The following is a 24,171-nucleotide window of genomic DNA, read 5'->3' on the forward strand; positions in this document are numbered from 1 at the left end:
ACAATAATATTTCTTTTATATTTTTAATAAAATCAATAAAAAATTTTATAACACGAGATTTAAATTCATGGTACCAATATTTATAAAATTTTCTATTTATCACTTCAACTAAAGTTTTATTTTAATAATTTTATATATTTCAATAATATTATACAAATATTGTCACCTAAGCCATTTGTATATATTATTTATATTATTATTTAAGTGTATAATTAAATTGATGTAATGAATCAACTTGATATAAACTTAGTCAAATAATTTACTAAAAAAAACCCATATTTTAAACAATTAAAATATGCTATTATAGGGTATTTTCTATTTTCATACTTTTTTTATAAAAATTATTAGAAAACAAATTTAAATTAAGAAAAATATCCAATTAAGGCTTGAATTCAAAACATGAAAATTTTTAAACTTTATTCAACCAAAGTCTCATTATTGTTTTCTGTGACGACTTTTTACATCAATTTTTTTCTTATAATTTTTTTTCTTACCTATATTGTTTTTTACAAATATATTCGTATTATTATTTAAGCATTTTATTGAGTTGGTGACACATTTAATTAGGTTACTAACTCATTTATAAAATTATAAAAATATTATTTATCTTAAATAATAATTAATGTTATTATAATGATCCTTCCTTCTTTACACACTTTTATATAATATTTAAATAAAGGAATTGAAAATTAAAAATCAAATAATTGAGCATGTGTTCAATAACATTAAATTTTAAGTTCATTATCACTCCACTCAATGACGGATATAGGATTTTACTCTAAGTGGGTCAAATTTTCTAAATTCGAATGATCTATTTTTTTAACGTAAAAAAATGACAATTCTTCTCGGATATTTTTTTCTTATCAAACTAATCAATTTAGTGCTTTTTAAAAATCGTGAATGTTTTAGCTGTGGAAAAATTAAAAGAAAAAAAATCACACTATATAAAATTAAATCTTTCTTTCCAATGTGCAAAAAAAAACAAATATTGTACTAAAAATTTCATAAATATCATTATAATTCCCAAAATTAAATTAAAAAAAACTTGACATTAGTCTTATTTCTCAATACTAGGCATCCTAAATTGCATCTTCCGCTTTTTCATAAGATCGAACTCATCAACGATAGAATTTGTTAAAAATTCTTGAGCTACCTCTTTTTTATGTATGTCACCAAGCAAGTTAAAAGAAAACCATTCTCCATTCTATTGACGAAGCTTTGACTTCACAACTTTCATGGCTGAAAATGCTCGTTCAATTGTTGTAGTAGACATGAGAAGAGTTAACACAAGACGAATAATTCTACTAATAAAAGGATAAATACTTGACTTGTTTGTCTTAACTAACAATTGACACAACTCGGCAACTGTGATGAGCATCAAGTTGAAAATGCTCCAATTGAATCTTCATGTGTAGATTTTCTTGCTACGTAAAATCGTTTGGATAAAAATCATTCATAAGTTTACAGATATCTCTCACTTGAAAAGCTTTGTAATTATCTCGTGGATTTAAATCAAAGCTAAGAACAAGTAACTCCACTACCTCATCATTAAAGCAAAAATTCATTGCTGGTTCATTTCTGTTAGCAATGAATCGATACCATCAATGAATATATCAAACTGATAGTGATGCTCAATTGTGAGGTTATCTTTCTAACTTTAAGTTCTTAACCTAATATACATGGGTATGAGGCAAATCAATTAATTTTGGAATTTGGCTTTAAAGTCCATATTGGTCCTCTAAGTTTAGTTTTTCAAGATAAATTATACATTAATATTTGATTATTACTATTAAAGTTATATAATTAAAAACTGAAAAATACTTTGTTAATATAAAGTATAACCATATAGCTTAAAGAGACGAATTATATGAAATACAATTTGGTCAAGGGAGACAAATGTTATACAATATAGACACCAAGCCTAAAATAAATGATAAATTATATATAAAATTAAAAAATCTAAAAATTCCAAGGGGCCTCCCGTGCCCCCTGAACTAATCATTGACTCCACTTATAGTCCTTATTAAATAATTTTTAACATAAAATATTCTCTTTCGCCCACAACTTGTGTGCATACCATCTAGTACAGAGTTAGTGTCACAAGTCAACTTAATATTAAATTTTTTATAATACTATTTTTAATATTGAATTTTCTTTTTTATCAACACCAGCATGATAACTTTTTAATGTGTTATAGAAAAGTGACAATACTATGATAAGTAATTAAAGTGCATTTATTATTCTCAAAATGATTTATTTACCTATTTAATTTCTTTTTACTCACAATTTAAACTATTTTTTTATTTTAATTTTATATATACTACGTATTACTATCATTATTAATTTTAAACTTTATGTTTTGTTATTTATTATATACTATTTTTAGACATATATCTATATATTAAACATGTTATTTCCACGTGCGATAAGATTTATAGTTTATGTTAAGTAACTCGCTGTCTTATTGTTATAAGTCAACTAAATACCAAATTAATTAGAGAGTTACGACAATATCCTTTTATATAAAAGGCAAGTTATATTCTTATGATTGTGTTTTTGCCCTTTTTTAAATTCTTATTTACATAATATTGTTATCACTTACTGCGTAGATGTGTTGTAACCTAGTTTATTATAAAATCTCTAAATAAATTAGTCTCATGAGTTATTGAGCATTAACTCAATTAGAAAAAAAAGACTAATATTACCTTTTTTTTAAATGATAAATAATATTTTTATGATGATATTTTTATTTTTTCATATTTCTATATAATTTTGATCAATTATTTATTTAATAAAATTTATATATAATTTTATCACTTCATATTAAATAAATTTTCAAACAATATTTTTATATAAAATAATTTTTTCGTCTGATATAATTTAGTATATTAATTTATGAATGATTGTAAAGGGAATGAAAAATCTTGAATTTCCCCTTGTAGCATGTTGTAAGGAGAAACTTGTATGGCTGTCATACAACTTGGGGCCAAAAGTTAAAAACGAATAGGGTTAACCTCAAAGCCAAACAGATCAAAATTCTTTTAAACAGAGACCCAATTACAACTCGACACTATCAGGACCTGTTTGCCAGTCAGCTGTCTGTGTGAGAGATTATAGTGTTCCGGCGTTCAGATAATGGTGGCACACGTGGGACTTATATCTCTCAGCGCTTCTTTACCGTCTATGCCTTGTCTTCCTCGAATCGGCTTCACCAAACGCAGACCATTTCCCAGTAAGCAACATTATCATTGCCTTTTCTTTTTTGCAGGACTTGTTTGTTTATGGTTGAATTTAGATGTTTCAGGACCAAGCATTGGAGGTTTGAGGAATTCCCTTGTATTGATTGAATGCGTTATTTCTTTTCATTTGAGAACTAAACGATTCCATTACCCACCATTTATTTGATGTTCTTTTGAAAGATTTTCATATATGATACTTCTAGAAGTTGCTTTAAGGTTCTGTTTAGACCAAAATATAATAATCTTCATAACTTTTCATGAGTGAAAGTGAAAATTTGTCCATAGCGTTGGCAGTTTTGGACTTTTTGTGGAAATAATATAAGGGCCTGAGAAAAATTTTTGAAAATTTGGTCTGTAGGAGTTATGAACTTTACTTTTGGGTTTTGCTTGCGTGCTATGAATTTTTTTCTTGAAAGGACTTAATTTAACAATGGATGAGAATGCTTAATATATGATTACTCTACAGTGGCAGCATTGAGTGATGATCCTGTTCAAGAATGGATTCTCACCGAAGGAAAAGCCACCCAAATTACAGGTATTCGTCCCGTAGGTGGTGGTTGCATCAATCTTGCGAATCGCTACGACACTGATGCTGGTTCCTTCTTTGTTAAAACAAATAGGTGTGTTGTGCAAAGTTCAAAACTTTTGATGTATTAGGCGTTCATAATTCATCCAAGTTATAGCATTAGGTAGTTTCTTTTGCTTAATGAATTATTGTTTGTCAAATGAATGAACGTTTGCATGTTGTTGCAAAAAATGGATCAGGAGTATCGGTCCATCAATGTTCGAGGCAGAAGCTATCGGTTTAGACGCCATGTATGAAACTCGAACAATTCGTGTGCCTAAGCCCTTTAAGGTAAGAGTCTAAGTTTACTCTGATGCTGAAATTTTGGTTTCTTAAAGTTCTCTTATGCTATTCTTTTATATGGAAAATTGTATACTTTGTTACGCATTGTAGGTTGGACCCTTACGAAATGGTGGATCATACATCATTATGGAATATATTGTTCTTCTCGAAGCAATCAAGTGAGCCAGTTCAAGTCTCCCCCGCCCTTTTTTTAATTACTGCTAACAGTAATAGTGATTTGCCTCTTATCTCCTAACTGTCTATTATCTGTTAGTCTGTGCTGGGAAGGAAGCTAGCTGAAATGCATAAAGCTGGGAAATCAGATAAAGGCTTTGGTTTTCCTGTTAATAATACTGTCGGCAGGTTCAATTTCTGAAACACCATTATTGTTTTCAATCATATTGGTCATTCTTCTGTTGTCATACAATAATTTTTCTGTTTTTGCCATTTTAGCGTTGATGGTATTGAGGAATTCAAAATGGTCTGTATGCTTAAGATTTTGTTTTTTTAACGAGTGAATATGTGCTGCCTTTGTAGTACTCCACAGATAAATACTTGGTGCTCTGATTGGATTCAGTTTTATGGAGAGCATAGATTAGGTTACCAGATCAAGTTAGCACAGGACCAGTACGGTGATTCGACCATTTACCAAAATGGTTATTCTTTCCCCATTAAATTGCTGTCTACTTTTCTTATGTACTTTCTGTTCTACATCATGACTTGCCATATATACTCTGGTACAGATAATGAGTTATCTACATTGGAAAAATGGTGTCCCGAATATTTATACCCATGGCTACATTTATTAATTACGTGTAACTTACATGCATATTAATCGGCGATTTTAGACTACTTGCATGATTTATGCAAGAATATCTCCTTGATTGTGGTTGTTTGTGCATCTTTATAGTTGCATTTCAACTAGTGCGACTTAAGGTATCAGTTTACCAAGATGGTTCAAGAACATATGGAAGTGTGTTTTTTTTTTTCCACGAACACTTACCCAAAATATCAACTTTTAGGAATTCCAAATCAAATGAGATAGATATTGACTTTTAAGACCAGCTTGTTGAAGCAGATTGTCATACACTTTTCAAATCAAAATGGAAATCTTATTTACAGGACAAAGGTTGATAAAGAACATGGCGCCTCTTTTTGAAGACATTGTTATAGAGCCATGCTTGTTACATGGAGACTTATGGAGTGGGAATATCACTTCTGACAAGAATGGCGAGCCGGTTATACTTGATCCTGCTTGTTACTGTAAGTTGCAATTTGTGTTGATAAACTACTCTATTGGTAGATTTATTTTTCCTTTGTACATATATTCAGACTTGAATTGATCTAATTTTGCATCCTGCCAGCCTAGAGCTTCTGAACGAACTAATATGCTTTTTGATGACATTGTGCTTCAATCTAAGAGAATTTAAGGCCAACTACCGTGGAGTCATCTATTATATCAGTGGCGGTATGAATGCATGTGGAGTTGGGTGCTCAAAGAAATAATTTAGTATATCTTTGTGCGTCTTACAGATGGACACAATGAAGCTGAATTTGGAATGTCATGGTGCGCTGGCTTTGGAGGATCTTTCTATACTTCTTACTTTGAGGTATTGTTATTTTCAAAAAGCTTTATGACTTTTTGTTGTTTAAAGCATTGCTGTTTCAGTAGATCTAAACAATGATCAAATTCCTGTGTAATTGTTCTTTGCATTGGAAGACGTTAATATCTTTCGGGGCCACTAGCACTTGATTTTGAAAAATTGAAAGGTTTTTATAGCAGCTACCTCCTGCCATAGAAACCTGTACTAAGCACGTTCAATTTCAATGCCATTGCAGCCCGTGAAACTGCTGAAGATTAGACCTTAAGGATTGACCACCCTTTATAAATCTTGATTGTGTTGAGTTTACTAACCAGAAATGACATTATGAGGGTTGTAGAAAATCTCATCACTGCAACCCAAGCTTCATATTTTACTTTCTCATGCTGCTTTCATTTACCAGGTGATGCCTAAACAGCCAGGCTTTGAAAAGAGGAGAGATCTTTATCTGTTGTACCATTACCTAAATCACTACAATCTATTCGGCTCTGGTTACCGCTCATCTGCTATTTCAATTATAGATGACTATCTTAGAATGCTCAATGCATAGACACATCGCGACTGAAAAGTGCTTGTACAAATCTGTATGTAGTAACTTTTGTGTGAGAAAGATCATTACTATTCATTTATTTGTTTTACTGTCACTATAATATCAATATGCTATCTGAATGGTGCCGATTTCCTCTCTGCAATGCCTGCATGATGGTGCACGCTGCCATGGATGAATCTGCTATCATTTAATGAAGCAGGTTGGTTTGAGCATTACAAACCTACAATTCAGACGCTTGCTAAGACAAACGATAAACAAGAAAAGAAAGTTGGCGGGTTTGGTCAAGAGGCAAGGACCTGGCTTGCAACGAACATGGCCTGCCATCCCTCTTGTGGAGCCAAAGAAGTACACTAAGAATCTCACACTGTAGGGCTTAACGGACATAATCTGGTGGGAGACATGGAGTTAGGTTATCTTCATTGAAGGCTAAATGGAGCAAGAACCTACAAAGTATCATGGTTATGACAGCCACTTCACTGTTGCCAGTACTTCCCATTTAGAAACTACCAATTCCAGAACCCAGTTGAGATGAATATTGAAAAAGTGGTGCACCCTAGCATCATTTTGTCTCATGTGGTGGATGAGCCGATCCCATCCTCAAATTGGGAAAGCTCCAGCGTTTTAGATTGTAGCAATGAATGGATCGGGTTTCCACTCAGCTGAGTCAGATATGGGGAAATGAGTTTAATGACCAATTATTTGCAGATCAAATGATTTTTGATGGGATCAATATCATGGTTCAAGGTTTCTTCTTCTATGGTAGTTCCTCCGACGTTTAGTCGGTCCACCCACAATTAGGGGCATATGCATGAAGATGTACTTGGTTTATCTTTATTACATTATATAGCACGTGATTTACTTTATAGTAAGAATATATAAACTAATCTTCTTTAAAAAAGAAAAAGAAACATTAAAAGCTTACACAGAAATGATAAGTTCTTTGAACCCTTTGCATTGTATGGTGGAAATCTAGATTTGGTCAAAGAGACCGGTTTCAGTTTGGCATAATTAGGCCCAAACAGGTTAAGCTGAGATAAGCCTGTGGTGAAATGGCACATTACCTGTCAAAAGGCAAAACCCAATCATATGGTTCATAATGTTCTTAAGGATGATATTTAACTTCTTGTTGGAGTTATCCAGCAAATTTGAAGGTGGGGCTTTGAGGACTTAAATAATCTGGTTTTGATTACTTGGTGTAGGTACCTAAGAGTGGAAGCAGATGAGTGGTCCCCATTTGGTGTGGGTTCTATTAAATTCATGATGTGCAATGAATCATCACTAGCAACTTGAATGATACAAAAACTTGGCATGAGTGCAAAACTTTACATATTAACAACCGCCCGCCGTCTATAATCAGGCTCTGGGCTACAGTATGCTAGCAAAGAAGGAACGATTTGAAGCTGACAGTGGACATAGAACAAAACAACATAAACAAGTTAAATGATGTCTAAGAGGCAAGGATCTGATGGTTGTTAGCACATCAAATGTACATCGAACCCAACATGTTACTCCTCTTGGGGAACTAAAGAGGTCCACTCAGATCTCACACTAGTAGGCATCAAAGTTGGTTTTGTTTTTTGTGACGACAAGGGAGAAGGTTAACCCAATACCAAGCAATGGATGATTCAAACAACTATCAAGATTCATTTCCAATGTTGGAAATTTAGGACTAATTTTGTTCGTGAAAAAAAAATAAAAATCATGGGGGCCAAGTTGTAAGATATTCAGGCCCGGTTATATAGAAGCGAAAGAGCATCGCTTTCTACAACTGGTTCATGAGATCTGGTCGGTTCACCATCTATATATATGGTTGGTATGCTTTCAGTTTCAAATCAAAACCATACGTAATTGTGGTCTCTATTTTATGTAGCTTACAAGCTAATCTGTTTCCTCTACAAACATGCTACAACATTTTAACGTTCAAGATTACCGTTAATAAAGAGTTTAAATTGATGAGTGTTATAATAAAAAAGACTGTAATTTTGTTCAGGGATCTGTGCAGTTTAATCCAAGATTTTTTTGATAACATATATTCTTGATATAATTTTTTTAGCCATTAGGCGAATTACTTGTCGGCAAAGCTAATATATTTACCTAAACAGTCCTTTACCTATATTTGGCAAATCTGAACAGGAAGGGAAGTACACAGTGTATCTTTCTCTTTGGTGTTTGTGGAGGTTGGTGTACAAAATGCCAAAAGGCCAAATAGTTGAGATATAGCCGACAAACGACAGCGTCCCATCATGGCGACGCCGACGCTAATCCTCCCTCTAGCTATAAACCTTGCTTTTTTTACTTGTCACGTCTCAGCTCGAAAAGGCTGCGGTATAATGTAAGTAATCTTTTCTTTTTTTTGGTCTTACCATCACCACTGAAACTTTTTTTAGTTTTAAGCATCCTACCTCTCCAATCTGCATGCATAAATTATTTGTTTTATATGTTGAATATGCTATACAGATAGATTTTGAGTTTGACCTTTGTTGTGTTTTGGGTGTATTTTATGGTTGAAGATTTGGACATCTTCAGACCTATCCCCACAAATCCAAAACCAATACCAACAGCACACGTGGAACAACGAATACTCAACGTAAATGGAAAATAATTTGTAAAAATTGTAACCAATACCAACGGTAGATACTGTCCTAAACAGGAATCATAACCGTACGATCTTCAAACTTGCTCGACATTTAAACGCTCCTGTCTGAAATGAATAGAGACTATATATTCGTTCTTTAGTAGTCTTTGGAAAATCGATGGCCCAGTTGCTACAGGCAATAGTTAAAAAAGGAAACACTTGCTTTTTTTTCTACAGAGAGAAGAACCAGAGTCTGAAGCACTCTGACACACTGCCTTCTATTATATATTATTTATAAAGAGAGGCAGACAGGCAGAAAGAGAGAGAAAGTTGAAGGTAATTTGATTTTTGAATTTTTGATTTTTGAATTTGATTGGGATCGTTTCCTAAACCTCGAATGCTTAAATAGGTTTTTAATTTGGTTTGTCTTCAAAGTTTAAGATCTTCCATCAGGGAACAAAAAATGGGTTCTGGGTTTTTTTTATTCTTTTAAAGAAATCTGATTGTGCGTTGCAGGATTCACATTTGGAGTAAAGGAAAGAGTTTTCTTATTTCCTTGTTTGGAAGCCATGGTGTGTTGCTGATTCTTAGAAGCGTATTTTTTCTGGGTCGGGGAATTGAGAGAGAAAGTGAAAGAAAAGTTTGAAGCTTAAGCTACAGTTGGGTTGCTTGGTGGAAAAAAAGGAACAAGCTTTGGAGTCACTGAGTCGTAAAGGTTGGTCCAATAATGGTCCTTGAAGTTGTTTTAGCTTACTCTCTTTGATCCCTTCCCTCATAAAAGGGAAAAAAAATGGTTTTTACTTTTGTTCTTTTCTCTTTTCTCTCTCTCTCTCATATATATATATTTGCTTCGTTTCATCCTAGTTCTCATATCTCTGAAATTGATCGGTTTGATTGGACTTGAATGTATGTTTACTGTTCTTTTTTCTTCGGCACTTAGCCTCGAGCAGAGGGTATTGACCATTGGAGAATAATTGGTGGCTGTAAATGGTGGAGACTAGAGTGTGCTTGTGAATTACAAGGAAAGTCAAAGCAATTTTGAGGTATTTCTTTTAGAATTTATTGCTTTGAATTTTCTTAGAATAAATTATATTGTTAGTGGGGTTGCTCCACCTTGGAGAATTTAAATACACAGCTTTGGATAGTGACTCCTATGGTTATGACCTATCTTCTCTTCGAAGGGAAGTCTCTTCTCCAGCTAACACTATTTATGGGTTTATAATTAGTAATGCAGCTTACGATCCAAATTTTTGGCTTTCATTGCTTGGAAAATTCATGACCTTTGTCTTTTAGATCACAAGTCAAGACATCAAATTTCTCTACCAATACCTGGAACAAGGATTTCCTTAGTTAAAAGCTAATTTTTTTTCTTCTTTTTTGTCAATTATTTCTTCACCCACTTACAAATCTACCCTCAAATTACAGTCCATGGCTATGGCAAAAAGGGTATTCTGGGTACTTTCTAGAATTATTCATTGACGGCTTCTTGATTAGTTTGCAGATATTTAGTAGTTAAAAGGTAACTTATTTCATTTCCATATGATTACATGTTATTTTAAAGATCATAAAATTTTTAGTTGGCATTTAATGATCACTTGATAAAGCAAAGGACTCGTGTAGGCATCTTTAGGTACTTCAATTTTGCTTGTCGGGTCTTGGTTTTTTTTTTCAGTAAACAAGCTTTGGGTGTGTGGTTACACAAGATTCCCGAAACTCTTTGGTGCTGGACCTTTTGTTTTTGTTTATTTGTATTTGGTTAATTTATGATTTAAATGTTTGATGATTGCAACTACTCCACTGCCTTTCTGTTATCTATCAAAAATATCATTTCTTTCGTATTAAATTATCCCTTTTCCTCATCTAGCTCATTGCTAAAGCTTTGGGTTTTCTATCAACTTCATTTGATACAGCTCTAATGATCATTTGGATCAAAATCCATATCTGAATCATGGGAGAAGGTACTGGAAATGGGGTTTTGGCTGATGGTAAGTCGGCTGAGGAGTGGTTATGGCATGCTCAAGAACTTGTTCCCATGGCACTTGATAAGGCAAGGAAGGTGAAGGGGTTCCCCGGTAGGTGGAAGATTATAATTTTCAAATTGGAGCAGGTCCCGTCACGGTTATCGGACTTGTCGAGCCATCCTTTCTTTTCGAAAAATGCTCTTTGTAAGGAGCAACTGCAGGCTGTGTCAAAGACATTGAAGGAAGCCATTGAATTGGCAGATTTATGTCTGAAGGAGAAGTATGAGGGGAAGCTTAAGATGCAGAGTGATCTCGATGCGTTGTCTGGGAAACTGGATCTGAATTTAAGGGATTGTGGACTTTTGATCAAGACTGGTGTACTTGGTGAAGCTACTTTGCCTGTATCTTTAGTTGGTTTGTCATCGGAATCGGAGACTGCAACACACGGCCATCTAAAGGAATTGCTTCCACGTCTTCAGATTGGGCACTTGGAAGCAAAGCACAAAGCTGTTGACAGCCTTGTTGAGATTATGAAGGAGGATGAAAAGGGTGTGTTGTCTGTTATGGGACGGAGTAACATCGCTGCTTTAGTCGAGTTGTTAACAGCAACTTCTCATCGTATCCGGGAAAAGACTGTGACTGTAATCTGCTCACTTGCAGAATCTGGGAATTGTGAGAGCTGGCTTGTTTCGGAAGGTGTTTTGCCTCCTCTCATAAGGCTTGTTGAATCTGGCAGCACAGTTGGTAAAGAGAAGGCAATAATTTCACTGCAGAGGTTATCGATGACCACAGAAACAGCCAGAGCAATTGTAGGGCATGGCGGGGTTCGACCACTAATTGAAATCTGCCGGACTGGAGGCTCGGTGTCACAGGCTGCAGCTGCTAGTACATTAAAAAACATATCAGCTGTTCCCGAGCTTCGGCAAGTGCTAGCAGAGGAAGGAATCATAAAAGTGATGATCAATCTCCTTGATTGTGGAATTTTGTTGGGTTCAAAAGAGTATGCTGCAGAATGCTTGCAGAACCTCACTGCCAGCAATGAGAATCTGAGAAGGTCTGTTGTTTCAGAAGGTGGAATTCGAAGCCTATTGGTATACCTTGATGGTCCTTTACCCCAAGAATCAGCAGTTCGAGCTTTGAGGAACTTGGTTGGCTCGGTATCGATGGAAGTTCTTGTATCACTTGGCTTCGTCCCTCGATTAGTTCATGTGCTCAAATCTGGATCATTGGGTGCACAACAAGCTGCTGCATCAACCATCTGTCAAGTTTGCAGAACAAATGAAACAAAAAAGCTGGTGGGCGAAGCTGGCTGCATTCCTCTTCTTATTAGGATGCTTGAGGCTAAATCAAACAATGCTAGAGAGGTAGCTGCTCAAGCCCTTTCAAGCTTGGTAACTGTGTCCCAGAATTGCAGGGAAGTGAAAAAGGACGATAAAAGTGTGCCAAATCTGGTCCAGTTGCTTGATCCAAGTCCCCAAAACACCGCAAAAAAGTATGCTGTGTCTTGCCTGGCATCTCTCTCATCAAGTAAGAAATGCAAAAAGCTTATGATCTCATATGGAGCCATTGGGTATCTCAAGAAGCTTTTCGAGATGGAAACCCCTGGTGCCAAGAAGCTACTTGAGAGGTTGGAAAGGGGAAAACTTAGATGTTTGTTTAACCGGAAGTAGGGGGGAAGAAATTGGAAGAAACACTCCCGTTTTGTATAATGAAAATTTCCCATTTTCTTGTTTCATCTTCTTTCCTAGCTCCTTGTATTATTGTTTCATTGCCTGTATGAAAACAAACTAGTTATGTGCTATCAATGTTTTTATATTTATCATAACTGTAAGATTTCCCTCGTGTCTTGGATCTTTGCAGACATAGATCATAAACTTCTTTTATGTTGTCTGGTAGTTTTAGATTCTGCTTGTTTTGTTGTTATGGAGAGCTTATGATTAGGAAGGACCTTTGATGGAATGGTTTCAATCAGACATTGGCATATGCTCGCATATGTTGTTTTCAGACAAGACTCCCCTACTCTTGCTTCTAACTCAAGGTAAAGCTTTTTGGATTTGATTCCATCTAAGTTTCTTCATTTATTTTTGAGACAGACATTTACTTTTTTACTTTTTTCATGAGCAAAATAGAGTTTCCATCCTTGGTTAGTACAGGGATTGAAGCTGAAAGAAACGTGGTTGGGGCTATGGGGGAATTCACTAGGAAATCAGTGTTCCTATGACTCTGTACCTAACATTTACGGCTAAAAACCAAATCTAGATGCTGAGACATTGAAGATGGGAAGAATAACATGACAAGTTGGAGCCAAAAAAGTTGGTAAACCCATGGTAATAAAGAGCAGTTAAAGCACCAAAAAGTTGTAAACCCCACCACTTTGGGTGTTTGTATCTGTCAGAATCGATCAAAGCCCTCAAATGAAACTCTTTTAACATGCTATGCCGGCAAATGCAGAACCCATCTGCAACTAGTGGCAGATGACAACCACCCCATTTATTCATTCTTTTTATCATGTATATTTTTCTTTTTGTACTAGTTCTGCTATCATCACCACTATATTTCCAACCTATGCTTCCTTGAGTAAAAATGAAACTTGGTATTAAAAAAAATTGAATAAGAGTCATTTTTATCTTAATACATAAAAATAAATAATTTCATAAGTGGAGAGAAAATACAAAAAAAATGTTTGTTACTTCAAATTTATATATTTTTTAAAATATTCATTTATTTTCATCTTTTTTTTCAATTTTATCTAGCAATGAATAAAAAATTTTACTTAGTATATTCTTCATTTAAATGGGACACATGACACTTTAAGAAAACACCAAAAAAACATACTCCCTCTTGTACCCTTATAAATTAGGACTGAAATTACAAATTTCCCTTTTTTACTTCTTTCCCAAACAAATGCAAAAACCCATCTCCAAAATTTTCCACAAATCACCCTTAACTAAACCAAGAAAGTAAAAATAAACAAATAAATTTATATTTATTGCTCCAAACAAACCTTTGGACTCTTTGAACAAAGTCAACAACTTCAATGATCCAGAACGTGGATAAGCCATAAGCATAGGCAAATTTGTATGGAACAGTAGCAGCCGTAGCTGCTGCCAATGTAAAAAAAAGAACAATTGGAATGCGTGTAAGTAAGTAGTAAGCAACTGCTTTACGAAAACCTCGTTCATCTATCTATTATATACAATTTGTTACTCTCTGTTCACACCATCACCGATTATGCTAGTGGGTCCGCCCAAACATCTTAATCCAACGGTTTAAAACTCATTGTTGGAAGCCAGAAGTTCCTGTCGTTTTAAGGCTTATTTTTTTTCCTCTTTCGAAAAGATTGGACCAAACAAGCCTTTATCAGAAGATTAGAGAATCGAAAAACGACACATTGAGCTGACGCTGGAGAGGGCGTGACACCCAGAGACCCTAATCTGCTTGCTTGCCTTAAAAAAAACGAATTTTTAATTAAAAAAGGAGAAAAGTTTGTGGATTTCGAGGTAAGATCATCGGGCACTTTCTTCGGTACTATTCCCATTCTCTTTCTCTCTTTTCTCCTCCTTGTATGTAGTTCTTCCTCAATTTACCAAATCCCTAGTGCTTTTAAATTGGTTCATATTGGTTTTTAGCTGTACGAAGAAAAATCTCTTGACTGTATGTTGATGTTGTTGTTATGGCTGTGGTTATACTTTTTTTAAATGTTTTTTTTCCCTGGGTACTTCTTGCTTTAAAGTTTAGTTTATGTTCTTCCATATGATTGTTTTTGTGTTTACGAATTTGGGTGATTTGGGTTTTGACGATTTGATTCATTTTTGAATTTATACCCCCCTTTTTTTTGTCACGGTGATAGGGTCTTCTTGGTCGACAGGAAATTGCGGAATTGAAGATTTAATTCTGAGTATCTTGTCTATTATATGGATATAATCCTAAAAACTAAGCTAAATTTTTAGGTATTAGGCTCAGCTAATTCTGATTTTGCATGTTTTTTGCTCAAGCTAAAAGCTTCCATCTGTGTACTTTCAGAAGCCAAATAGATTTGAGACAATAGTAACCGTGTGAAAAGAGTTTAATGCTTAGTACTGCATATATTCGAGAATTAAGTGGTTGAGTCCAACGAAATTTGAATGCGGGATTATGGTTATTCGGTTTAAGCTGTTCATTAGAACTTTCATACTATCTAGGGATTGCTAATTTCTTATAGCATGTTCATGCCATTAGGTAGAGCTTGGTTGTTTAAGGGACAACATACTCTCTGCTTGTATCTTATGATCATATTCGTGCTTTCGCATTTGACCTTTAAGTTTGTATGAGAGTGTAATTATCACAGCTTTTTCAGGTGTCGTGCAGATAAAGGATGAGTACACTGGATGCAACTAGAGCAGAACTTGCTCTTGTAGTTTTGTATTTGAATAAGGCTGAAGCAAGGGATAAGATATGCAGGGCTATACAATATGGCTCGAAATTCCTAAGTGATGGGCAGCCTGGCACAGCACAAAATGTTGACAAATCAACCAGCTTGGCACGGAAAGTTTTCCGTCTTTTTAAGGTATCTCACAATGTCAAATACTAAAAGTAACTAGTTGGTTTATTTGAAAAAGGATGAACTTTCTTCACTTAATAGATAATTCTTTTTTGTTCTACCATTGAATGTACAGCACTCTGAGTTAGTATTTAATACTTGGAATAAAGATGTATATTTTCCTTTTGGTTTCTAGAAAGTAATGAGTTAATTGAACTAAACTTTGATTCTTGGTACTACAAAAGGCATCTGATTCTTGGTACACCGTGAATTTGCAGTTTGTGAACGATTTGCATGGTCTTATTAGCCCAGTTCCTCAAGGAACTCCCCTTCCACTTGTTCTGCTAGGAAAGGTGTGATAAACTTCCAATTTCCTGTAAATTTTCTCTATCCTTTCGACTTAGTTAACTTAATGATCCCTTCGTGGGTTAATTTAATGCTTGTTTCAGTCAAAGAATGCACTGTTGTCAACTTTCTTATTTCTCGATCAAATTGTGTGGCTTGGCAGAACAGGCATCTATAAGGTATGTAATACACTTCATTTTGGTATTATATTGAATTTTGCTTGTCTTGATTTACAAATTTTAACTGGAAGAAAGGCATTTACAGAACAAAGAACGTGCTGAGTTGATTGGACGAATATCCCTTTTCTGTTGGATGGGATCATCAATATGTACCACATTGGTTGAGGTTTGTTGCTCTTCACTAATTTGAGGAGTCTCTGCTTACTTTTGTTATTATTAATATTTAAGATGTTCCTTAGCTCTATCCCCTTTTTCAAAACACATTACCATCTTTTTGTCAGCTTGGGGAGCTTGGAAGGCTATCTGCATCAATGAAAAAGTTGGAAAAGAGATTTAAGGATAGTGATAAGTACAAGGTATGCTTGATATGTGTTTCTTCTAAAGTGTCCTTATAAATCAGTCTTCTTCTGTAGTTTCCAACTTTATTGTGCTTTATATAAACACAGAATGAGGAGTATCGTGCGAAGCTCCAAAAATCAAATGAGAGGACTTTGGCCCTTGTTAAAGCCGGAATGGATATAGTAGTAGCAGTTGGGCTTCTTCAATTGGCACCAAAGAAAGTCACCCCTCGAGTAACGGGAGCCTTTGGATTTGTTTCATCTCTCATCTCCTGTTATCAGGTATTCGGTTCCATCTTTTTAGTTTTATAGTGGACATCTTTATTTTTCTCTGGTCGGTTGGATGTTAGAAGTGAATACCTTTGGGAAATTGCTCAAGTTATGAGGTAGGGCATTTTATATCCAAAACTCAAATCATCAAACCGACTCTACATTTAAGTGATGATAAATTATTGGCAACTTTAATCGGTGTTAATGAACGGCGCTGAGACATAAGAAAATTGGTATTTACATCTATTGTTTGTGTAACGAGAAAGGACATTGAAAATTTTGGTTCGATTTTTTGGTTTGGGAGGCTAACGATATTCTGTGTGTTGCAGTTACTTCCGTCACCGCCCAAGTCTAAGACACCTTGAAGTTGGAAGCCTGTTTTGCCCAACAAGCTTGGGTATCTCTATCGTTTAAATAATTTTATTGAACTTGTGCTTTAAGTTCATATTGGTGTAAGCTTTGAAGAATTTGTAAACCCGTGGCGACCTGACCTGATTCTAATAATACTAATATATATTTGATTTTAGGTTGTTTTAATTACGTTGTCCACTATGTTTGCATGACCATTTTGATCAGTTTGGGTTAACAATTGCCCAATTTAGTGGAAACCCACAGAAAAAATTGTGAGGCACATTTTACCTACGGCAGAGTTGGGGATTTGCCCATCTAGGTAAATTATCCCAATATGATAAAAGGAACCAACCAGCAGACTATATAAATACAAGGTCTTCTCACCCATTCCTTAGCATAGCCTTGTTTTTTTAGCATTATTTACTGTTTTAGTTTTCCGGCCAGAAATGGCACGGTATTGATGTGTCATCGGGGTTATATGTGGATACATTGGGCACATGTGGAAGCCTCGCCGCTAACAACACTTAGATAAAGCTTTTATATATTGATTAACACTAGCATATCACATCAGAATAACTAAATCCTGAACAAAGTTCAGGTAACACTCCAAAGGGCATAATCCTAGTGTTACAGGAAATTTTAACTTCCATGTGACCTGTAACTAAAGTTCAACGGGGAAAGAAAAACAGCACTAGTTTTATTCTCGGTCTTCCTCATCCTCGTCCTCCTCATCTGATTCTTCATCCTCTATTTCCCATTCATATCCATATTCCACTACGTTGACAACATTTCCCCGCAGTAAATTCAAAATCTGCTCCAAGTCTCTCACACGCATCTGCAAACTGGGTGCGGAGCTGGACTGTGCAGGTGAAGTTGGTTGTTCATAACTCAGTGCCTCCAGCACAAATTTTTCAGAGTGTTCAAATGTCTGAATACCAAATGCAGGAGATAATGGCCGCCCCACAACTTGAACATGAGACACACTGCAATGATGCCAACCAACAGATTGCATCAAAACCAGGACATAGCAAAATGGCCAAAAATATACTAAAGAAACCGAGAGACGAACATTATATAATTGAAATTTATGGGACCCTAAGATAAATCTTATCAAAAAAATCTCTACTCATTACCCCGTTGCACCAATGTTAGTATCAAACTAGGTTAACAGAGGGTGCATTTGACGGTACCATATATAGTATAAGCTATCCATTTCCTGTCTCTGGACCCTACCCAACAGCTCAATCTGTAATATTCCACCAATACAAAGAACAGGTTCCGGAAGCCTGAAATTCTGCAAACAATTTTCCTGCTTACGTAAAAAAATCCACTGTCAGCAGTGCTCCTTTTTGAATTATTACAAAACTACAAGAATAAGATAGTATTAACTTCACAAGCAAAGCAGAAATGATACTACTAAGAGATACTTTAGTATTGTATTAGTACTATATATAGCCAATCATCTTCGGGATTGGCAATGGATGCTTGCAGAATAACCAAATCTAATATTTCTTGTAGTAACAACCAGAGAAAGCCAATAAAAAAGATATACGAAATAAAACCCAGCTACTTGAACCTACCTGAGCCATAGGAAACTCTTGTGAGGTGTAAGTCCATGCAAACTTTTCGTTACCACAATCCTGGCATGATTCTTTCACAATATTGTCCATGCAGGACTTGTCGTTACCACAATCCTGGCATGATTCTTTCACGATATTGTCCATGCAGGACTTGACATGACCCATGCGAAATCTCACAGAGTTAGCTGAGTATATGGGTTTACCAATCTGGAAGTAAGCTGGATTTGAAAGAATATGCATCTTATCAGAAAATTTTCAAGTTAATATAAAACCAGATAGACGAAAGATGGAACCAAGTTAGCAGAAAATTGAAACAATTATTACCTTGGAAAGGCCTTATATTGATTTCAGTAATAACACATAAATCAGCACACAATCTATATGTCAACGTCTCAGGCACTGCAGGGTTACTTTGTCCTTTACTCGACCAGTATGAAGCTCTCCGTCCCACCCTATCTCTTGGTTCCAAAGTATTAGGTATGCCTTCCTCTGGATCATTATCAGTGCTAGAAGCGATAATTGCTTCATAGATGCACTCCCTGAGAGCAAACGACAAACAACCTCGAGCAAAAAAGGCATAAACTCTATGCTCCCTCTTCAAAGCTTCCCATTCCATAAAATTGCTAGATCCAGCTTCAGCATGCCCTTTTGCAGTGCCACATAGCTCGTTGACATGATCAACTCTAGATAATTGAGGAAACATTCTCTGGCACAGATGCTTGAGTAGACCATTTTCAATCACTACAAACCATTGAAAACTCATAAAGTCAGCAATGACTGTAAACTGGTCATGCAAAACAGCCAAAGACCAGAGTGACAAGATTGATATCATCATGAACACATAAATTTTGACACTGCCATAAAGATCAAATGGCATGATTGTCTCCTTTATTTCCAAAGGTAGATTACTCTCTTTTCTTTAGTGAAGTTAGCAGATTATGAAGTAAGTTCTTAGGAGTTCAGCAAACTTTCACGTAAAAGAGAATTGCACACCAAACCACACCAGAAGAATTGAAGACTAGATTGCAAATAAAGCAGCTTATTAAGATCAGTAGTGGTGAAAATAAAAATGCACAAATGAGGAAAGAGGAAGACTTAGCAAAAAACAATCAGCTAGTTAATCAATCAAAACTTTCTGGAACGAAAGGAAAATTTGCATCAAAGGCAGCATCTGAAAAGAAGAATTTGAGCATTTCAAATATCTGCATTGAATTGAGAGGATTATAGCCTATTGTTTTTATTGAAAACTATTTTGCTTCAAACATCCAAATTTCTTAAATAGATAAACATACAAGGCACGGAAGACAAAAGACCAAATGAAAAATAACTAAACTAAACTAAACTGAAATCCCAACAACAAAATTGCATTGAGAATACCATCCACTTATTGATGCTATGCTCCATTAGAACTTTCCCAACTTGATAAAGTAAGATGAATACAGTCTTCATCTCATAAGCTAGATTTTATATAGAGAAAGAGAATTCTAGCTCACCAAATTGTCGCCAGGAGCGTGAGACAGCACTGAAACGAACAAAATCAGATGGATCCTCTAAATTCTTAAGAATCTTTAGTGATACATCACAATTGAGTAAATTCAAGAAATCGAGACCATTTTTCATTTTCCTTTTAAATTGCTACAAAGGTATCAAGCAGCTATGCATCACTGAGCTTCAACCCCTGCTTTACAACAGCAATAAACAAAATGTTAGCTCAGATATTAAGTAAAATAAAATCTTCAGGCTTTATGCATTCACTTAATACCCTGTTTACACCACTATCTTTTCATCTAATCAAACTATGTTGTTAAAAGAAAATAGTAAATACGGTGTGATTAAATCAGACCAAATATTTGAAAAATACACACACACATCAATGCAATTGAGTACTATAATTCCCATAAAACCAACGAGATCTTGCAAGGGTTCGATCAAATTTTCCTTCGAGACCATAGAAGTACAATGGTTTACAATTCACTGATAAATAAAACCTAGTCATAACAGCTAATTCTAATCAGTATCATAATTAGTACCAACAATCCAATCAATTGAGTTTAATACGAATCTCAAGAAATAAAACTTAAAAACCGCATGAAAATTGGCAACTTTAAGGATTTTAAATAAGAATGCACCAGAATCCAACCAAATTCAATGGATTCAGAAAATAAAACAAAAAAAATTGGGGGAAAAGAGAAAGGAAGGAGAGTTTTTGAAGGAAAATATGTGAAAAGCAAAGCAAAGATCCTCACTTTTTTTTGTCGAGAAAAGAAAAACATTAAATCGAGAATCTCCCAAGCAGCGGAAACCCTAGCGATACAAAGTGAGGGAAAAAGAGAGAGAGAAAGTGTTGTCATTGTTGGAGATAATTGGAACAGAGCGATGGCGCATAAATGGCAGGTACATGGCCGATTCGGGCCGAAATTTCGACAAAATATTTTAGACCCGACCCGTTATCATCAGTTCAAGCGGCAAATTCCCAAAGCCTTCTCCCCTAATATTTTTAGTTCTTTTTCATCTCTTATTTCTAAATAATGTTTAAAAAATTACATCATTTTCTGTCCTATGTTTTTCTAAAGCAATAAATTCACTTGAATTTGTAAATTCTTCTCACTTTAATTCGATTTTTTATTCAAATTAATTTTAAAATTTGACAATTTATTTCAATTCAATCATTAAATTTAGATATTGTTAAAGTAACATAACATAGCACTTTAAGGTTCAACTATGACATCACTTGAAATTATTTTAAAATATTTTTAAAAATTTATAATTTATAATATTCTTTTGTTGTTTTTAAATTTTATATAAAAATTATAAATTTTTAAATAATGATGTAGTACAATTTTAAAGTGACACGTTATGAATGGAATTTAAATTAAAAATTTTATCAAAATTGGACAAATTTTAAGGATCAAAAAATTGCTAAATTAAGAGATTACTTATTCCTTTATCCACTTTCTAAATAAATGTGTGTGTTTTTTAATTGTATAATCTTTTAACCTCTAAATTTAAATGTAATCTCATGAAACGCACATATATTTAAGAGTAAATGAATACAATTTGATTAACATAAAAATGTTGGATTTTACTTGAAAGATATATAAAATCGATTTACTGTGTGAATAAATAAATTAAAGGGATAAATTCGCTTGTGTTTTTACTTTAATAAATAACCTTTGCTTTTACTTAAAAAGCATCTAATAAAAAAAGCAAGATTTACACTTTATGAACAGAAAGATGAAATTACTACATCTACAATTCGATATTTACAGCTTTAAAGTTGTCAAATCTCACGAACATGAACTAATCTCTTTAGCTACAGTAGTGGGGTAAATTAAAGCAGCATCCACACAAAGGCCTCCTTTGGTGTGAGTACAATCGATCTGGGTCAATGAAAATTTGATATTTGTGAACGCATTAGGATTTTGTACGACAAAATCTCCCACTCTGTAAAGTACCCAATTTCCAGGATTGTCTAAATAACACCGGGATTCGACACTTTGCCCCTCTGAAGTCGTTAGCTGGAATCGTACGGGCTTTATTTCCCAGCCATGGATGTGCTTCGAGTTACAAACACGCCGACCCAGTCTCTTTGAAGATTTCCCCAGCTGGAGCCTGAAGAATAAGCTATATGTCCCCACTGGGAATCCAAACTCGACCTCTCCATCCACTTGGAACCACCAAATTTGCTGTAGGTATGCTACCGTAGGATATCTGCATTAATGCATACCAAATCAATCAAATTCAATTATTTCCAAGACCCCAAGATCGAATGATAAACACAAATACACCTTGATTCCTCGGTGGAAATGTGAGTCCAATATCTCCTGTCATCGATCCCTGTGATGGTTAAGGCTTTGGAAGATATTGATAAACAAACCCCACCTGTATTCTTATCTAGCCATATCTCCTGCCAAAAGAATACAAGTCAAAACCCAACATTATGTAAAAAGAAAATGGAGGGAAAGAGAGAGAGAGGCAGGGAAAGTAAAAGAACAAGTGTGAAATAATATTTACCTTTCTGCCAGCATCAAAGGGATTAGGCCTGCATAGCCCAGCGTAAAGTTGTTTCTTCTGCAGGTTTAATAAAGTTGAATCCCTTAGCACTTTCTCCACGATGAATGTATAATTGGATGGCAGTTTCGATTCCCATATAAAATCAGCCGACGAAGCATCATGAAAAGATCGGTTCACTCGAGCCAATTTGCAAATCTCAGGTGGGTCTAACAGGGCCAGAACCAAGGCCGCGCAGCTCTCTGGTATGTCACCAAGTCTCGGCTTCAATGGAGAACCGGCTTCATCTCTATCCACCATAGCTCCAGATATGCTGGCACCCATTATGTACCTTTTAACCCCCAAAACCCAGATTTTGATTCGGAATCTGGGTTTTCCCAAAGACACAAATGATTCCAAAATAATAATAATAATAAATCTGAACAGAGGAGTCTAATCAAACAATGAATATATAGAACCTGCAGTTGACGTCAAGTGAAACCAAATACCAGTGGGAAAAAATAGAGATGCGCAGAGAAATATAGAACAGAATTTGTCATTTGAAATCTGACAAAAACAACTGCAAAATAACCCCTGAAATCTGAATATGCGTACAAAGTATAGTTTACACGGAGAAACAAGCGTCGTAAGCAAATAAAGGTGACGATGTATAAAATCTGTGTACACACATCAGTATTACAGTTTGTAAGAAAAAGGAAACGGGGAAAAGTATCATAAAAGCTGCTCTTGAGGGTGAACTGTTAGTTTTTTCTATTAATTCTTTTTTTAATAATTCTTTGATTTGTATATCAAATTCATCTATATTTTGTTTAGTATAGATCATAGGTTTGATTCTAATTATTTTATTAGGATTCTTTAATTTTATTTCACAAAATCTTGGACTATTTTCCCATAATTTTAATGATTCTTCACTAAAATTATTTTCTAGAATTTAGAAATTTTTCTTCTAACAAATTTTTTCTTTTTCTTATTATTATTAGTATATTTTTTATTTCTCAATTTCCATCTAATAAATTTATATTTTTTATTTTTTTTCTATATTTTTTATATGTATTAGGACGTGTTGTTTTACATCCAAATTCCATGCGTTGAGAAAATAAAATCTTCTTGGGGTGAGTTGAGAAGTTAAGACAGGAGGTTTCATGAATCAGCTTCAGTTTGTCTGAGCTGGCTGAGAGAGATCTTATCCACTTCACTATTTAAAAGGGTGGGGGTGGAGTTGCTTTCCTCGCCGTTCTTGTCCTAGGTTAGGTTAGGTAGTTCTTAGGATCTCAGTTCCAACGCGCTACAGTTTGCCGCGTGTGTCACGAATTCAGTTCTAAAATTATTCTTACCATTTTACCTTTTGCAAACACAGGTTATACTGTTTTTGGATGTCACGCCCTGGATAAGTTCAATATGTAATCAATTTTATGATAAATATGTGTTTATGTGTTTTTGTTTTGGTTAGCTTGCATAGTGATATCAATCTACATCGTGTGAGTTAATAAAAGGACACAAACATTTTATATGTAAATTGAGGATACAAATCATATAAGTTATGAATTGAGATTTAATCGAATAACCGATTAGCGGATTGATAATAACAAATATAGTAACAAGTATAATTTTCAGGGATAAGCAAATGTTTGAGGGGGGTTTGGAGAGTTTAAAGTCTCACCAGTGAAGTGGGTATAATTCCATTTTTATGCCAGGCCAGCCTAGATTATATTTGTTTAATAGAATTTATTTAATAATGGTGATGAGCGAAGCTTTTTTAAATAATTGCATACGTATTTCATTAAAATTGTTCTAGGACTACCAAA

General features: G+C 34.7%; 4 protein-coding genes and 1 pseudogene across 21 annotated transcripts; 3 read left to right on the forward strand and 2 right to left on the reverse strand.

The window, feature by feature from the left end:
• The first annotated feature begins 2,918 nt into the window (after positions 1-2,918).
• Positions 2,919-6,316, forward strand: LOC107957270 (protein-ribulosamine 3-kinase, chloroplastic-like; annotated as a pseudogene).
• Positions 6,317-8,550: 2,234 nt separating this feature from the next.
• LOC107957269 (protein spotted leaf 11) lies at positions 8,551-12,617 on the forward strand. 4 transcript variants are annotated; one of them, XM_016892757.2, is made up of 4 exons: positions 8,551-9,148; positions 9,329-9,527; positions 9,753-9,855; positions 10,723-12,617. In XM_016892757.2, exon 4 carries the CDS (start codon positions 10,761-10,763, stop codon positions 12,441-12,443), a length of 1,683 nt encoding a protein of 560 aa, XP_016748246.1. In that variant the 5' UTR covers positions 8,551-9,148; positions 9,329-9,527; positions 9,753-9,855; positions 10,723-10,760; the 3' UTR covers positions 12,444-12,617. The 4 variants fall into 4 exon arrangements, with proteins under 4 accessions (XP_016748246.1, XP_040936843.1, XP_016748247.1 ...); XM_041080909.1 differs by lacking the exon at positions 9,753-9,855; XM_016892758.2 differs by lacking the exons at positions 8,551-9,148; positions 9,753-9,855 and having other exon boundaries at positions 9,150-9,527.
• A 1,169-nt stretch (positions 12,618-13,786) lies between these two features.
• Positions 13,787-16,961, forward strand: LOC107957268 (peroxisomal membrane protein 11C). 13 transcript variants are annotated; one of them, XM_016892756.2, is made up of 8 exons: positions 13,787-14,273; positions 15,121-15,319; positions 15,571-15,645; positions 15,742-15,816; positions 15,902-15,982; positions 16,098-16,172; positions 16,263-16,436; positions 16,754-16,961. In XM_016892756.2, exons 2-8 carry the CDS (start codon positions 15,128-15,130, stop codon positions 16,787-16,789), a joined length of 708 nt encoding a protein of 235 aa, XP_016748245.1. In that variant the 5' UTR covers positions 13,787-14,273; positions 15,121-15,127; the 3' UTR covers positions 16,790-16,961. The 13 variants fall into 13 exon arrangements, with proteins under 13 accessions (XP_016748245.1, XP_016748241.1, XP_016748244.1 ...); XM_016892752.2 differs by having other exon boundaries at positions 13,796-14,273; positions 15,110-15,319; XM_016892755.2 differs by having other exon boundaries at positions 14,000-14,336; positions 15,110-15,319.
• A 338-nt stretch (positions 16,962-17,299) lies between these two features.
• Positions 17,300-20,848, reverse strand: LOC107957267 (F-box protein At4g00755). 3 transcript variants are annotated; one of them, XM_016892751.2, is made up of 7 exons: positions 20,602-20,848; positions 19,849-20,033; positions 18,680-19,096; positions 18,507-18,573; positions 18,356-18,452; positions 17,966-18,084; positions 17,300-17,758 (listed from the first exon to the last, which is right to left on the reverse strand). In XM_016892751.2, exons 2-7 carry the CDS (start codon positions 19,973-19,975, stop codon positions 17,473-17,475), a joined length of 1,113 nt encoding a protein of 370 aa, XP_016748240.1. In that variant the 5' UTR covers positions 19,976-20,033; positions 20,602-20,848; the 3' UTR covers positions 17,300-17,472. The 3 variants fall into 3 exon arrangements, with proteins under 3 accessions (XP_016748240.1, XP_016748238.1, XP_016748239.1); XM_016892749.2 differs by having other exon boundaries at positions 18,356-18,573; XM_016892750.2 differs by having other exon boundaries at positions 18,356-18,573; positions 19,849-20,036; positions 20,602-20,840.
• Positions 20,849-21,483: 635 nt separating this feature from the next.
• LOC107957266 (F-box protein PP2-A13) lies at positions 21,484-23,116 on the reverse strand. The gene is made up of 3 exons (XM_041080920.1): positions 22,370-23,116; positions 22,144-22,262; positions 21,484-22,066 (listed from the first exon to the last, which is right to left on the reverse strand). Exons 1-3 carry the CDS (start codon positions 22,688-22,690, stop codon positions 21,643-21,645), a joined length of 864 nt encoding a protein of 287 aa, XP_040936854.1. The 5' UTR covers positions 22,691-23,116; the 3' UTR covers positions 21,484-21,642.
• Positions 23,117-24,171: the final 1,055 nt, after the last annotated feature.

This window comes from Gossypium hirsutum, chromosome A11 (genome assembly GCF_007990345.1).
Source record: "Gossypium hirsutum isolate 1008001.06 chromosome A11, Gossypium_hirsutum_v2.1, whole genome shotgun sequence".
Classification (NCBI taxonomy): domain Eukaryota; kingdom Viridiplantae; phylum Streptophyta; class Magnoliopsida; order Malvales; family Malvaceae; genus Gossypium; species Gossypium hirsutum.